Genomic DNA, 2,140 nt, shown 5'->3' with positions numbered 1-2,140 from the left:
CATGGTAATGATTCGAGTCGAATCCAGCAGAATTTTTTTGCACTTAAAATTAAAAAACCAAAGCCCGCCTCAACTAAATCTAGAGCAATCCAAAATTGCCAACTGCATGATTTTGTCCAAGCTACTAATCACGCCAATTCCACATTAATTAGCCAAGATCTTCTAGACTAATTGCTACTGATCATGGACTTCTCCGGCTATGCAAATTAATTTTGAAACCGAAGTTTAAGTTCATTAACACAGTTAATTTTTCATGATCCAAATATTTATATTGATTTTACAGAAATATGGAGTTGTAAAGTTTTATGATGACTTCTAGTTCAAATGAACAAACATGACAAAATTCATGAGTATTATTACAAGGATAATTTTTTTTTTGGCACTCTCAACGTATACATGAGTGGATATAGATACATGCCACATAATTCAATTTCAAACTTTAAATTCACTGTTTTATATATATGGCATACATCTACACTTGCTAGTATAAAAAATTCTCCACACTGACAATGCATAAAAACTGAATTCTTATTACACTATTTATAAAAAAAAATCAGTATTATTATTGTAATAGGTGTAAAACTATTGAATATTGTAGCATGACAAGGAAAACGATAGTTTGATCCCATTAATGTATATTTTGAGCCCTAGATCCTCCAAAGTTGTTTTAAACTACCATAAATTGTTAAATCACGTCAAAATCAATCGCTAGCCATTGGCATAAGAAGTAAATTTTGATTGAATTCAAAGTTTGATGAACCAAATTAAAAAAGTCGCTATTTTTTACACTAGATTTAAATTAAGTTCTTTGAAAAAAATCGATGAAATCTTGGTCTAATGATTGAAGTTGAGCCTTTAGGATTTAAATGTCTTGGGTTCTAATCCTCTTTTCTTCTTCCCGCTTTTTAAATCCAACCACCCCTTTTAGAAAAAAGTTTTTAAAAAATATCTCTATGGAAAAAAATATATTTTTTGAACTTGGTCCTTTAAAATTTCAGGATTGTGTTAATGGATCCCCCAACAAAATACTTTGGCTATCTTATCATAAAATCACGTCAAACTTCCTTAGTATAAGCTATCCGTATCGGAACAGAGCACTTAATTGCAGTTAAGGAGCTAAATCGAAAAGTTTGAAAACTTATAATGCAAGTTTGACAGTCAACTTATACATGTTTCAACTTCTACAGGTCAAAAGTTTCTTGTATTTAAGCTGGACCCGGTTTTGACCTTCGACTAATGAAGTATGGGCATACGATTGTGGATTTTTATTGACTAGTGCGCACTCGATGATCAATTTTAGTTCGAGTTGTGCTCAAGAAGGGTCTACCTAATAGTAAAGGTGATGGGTCGTGAGAGTGTTCATCATCCATGTCAAACACGTAAAAATCAGCAGGAAAAACCAATTCATTAATTTTCACTAAAACATCCTCAATCAACCCGTCAGGGTATGCATTGGTTCGGTCAGTCAGTTGGATTATTATGCCAGTCTCTTTTAAAGGACCTAAATTCAAAGAAGCATATATGGACTTGGGCATCACATTAATTGAGGCTCCTAGATCCAACATAGCCTTTCCAATCAAGGTATTGCCTATCCTACAAGGAATAGTGAACATATCTGGGTCCCCGCATTTCGGCGGAAGCTTTCGTTGCAGAATTGCTGACACATTTTTTCCCACTACCACTCTCTCATCTCCTTTCAACCGCTTTCGGTTGACACACAAGTCCCTCAAAAATTTTGCATATCTGGGTACCTGCTTAATCGCATCTAGAAGGGGAATATTGATCTCCACTTTGCGAAAGATCTCCAGGACCTCTTTCTCCTTGTCCTGCTTCATTGGTTTCTCCAATCTGCTTGGGAAGGGAGGTGGGTTGGTTCTAACTGGAATGAGTGGGTCCGGGACTACCTTTGAATTTTTATTGTCTTTGTCCTCCTCTTCCAACTCCTTCTCAATTCGATCTTTGTCCTTGTCCTTAGGAATCAACGGGTTGGATCCTTGGACCTCCTTGCCACTTCTCAAGGTCATGGCGCTCACATTCTTCGGGTTCAACTCAGGTTGAGATGGCAGCTTTCCTTGCATTTGGGACTCCAACCGATTGAGCGTGATGGTCATTTGATTTACTTGAGTTTGCAATGATTGCA

The 2,140-nt window shown here is 36.1% G+C and overlaps 1 protein-coding gene across 1 annotated transcript; it reads right to left on the bottom strand.

Annotated features, from left to right (window-relative positions):
• Positions 1 to 1,265: 1,265 nt before the first annotated feature.
• LOC113759784 lies at positions 1,266 to 2,111 on the bottom strand. Its single transcript, XM_027302358.1, has one exon. It carries the CDS (start codon positions 2,109 to 2,111, stop codon positions 1,266 to 1,268), a length of 846 nt encoding a protein of 281 aa, XP_027158159.1.
• Between the last annotated feature and the right edge of the window lie 29 nt (positions 2,112 to 2,140).

The sequence above is a fragment of the Coffea eugenioides genome, chromosome 2, assembly GCF_003713205.1.
Source record: "Coffea eugenioides isolate CCC68of chromosome 2, Ceug_1.0, whole genome shotgun sequence".
NCBI lineage: Eukaryota > Viridiplantae > Streptophyta > Magnoliopsida > Gentianales > Rubiaceae > Coffea > Coffea eugenioides.
Note: the sequence above shows the minus strand (reverse complement) of the source record. Positions and strands in the feature narration are given on the sequence as shown.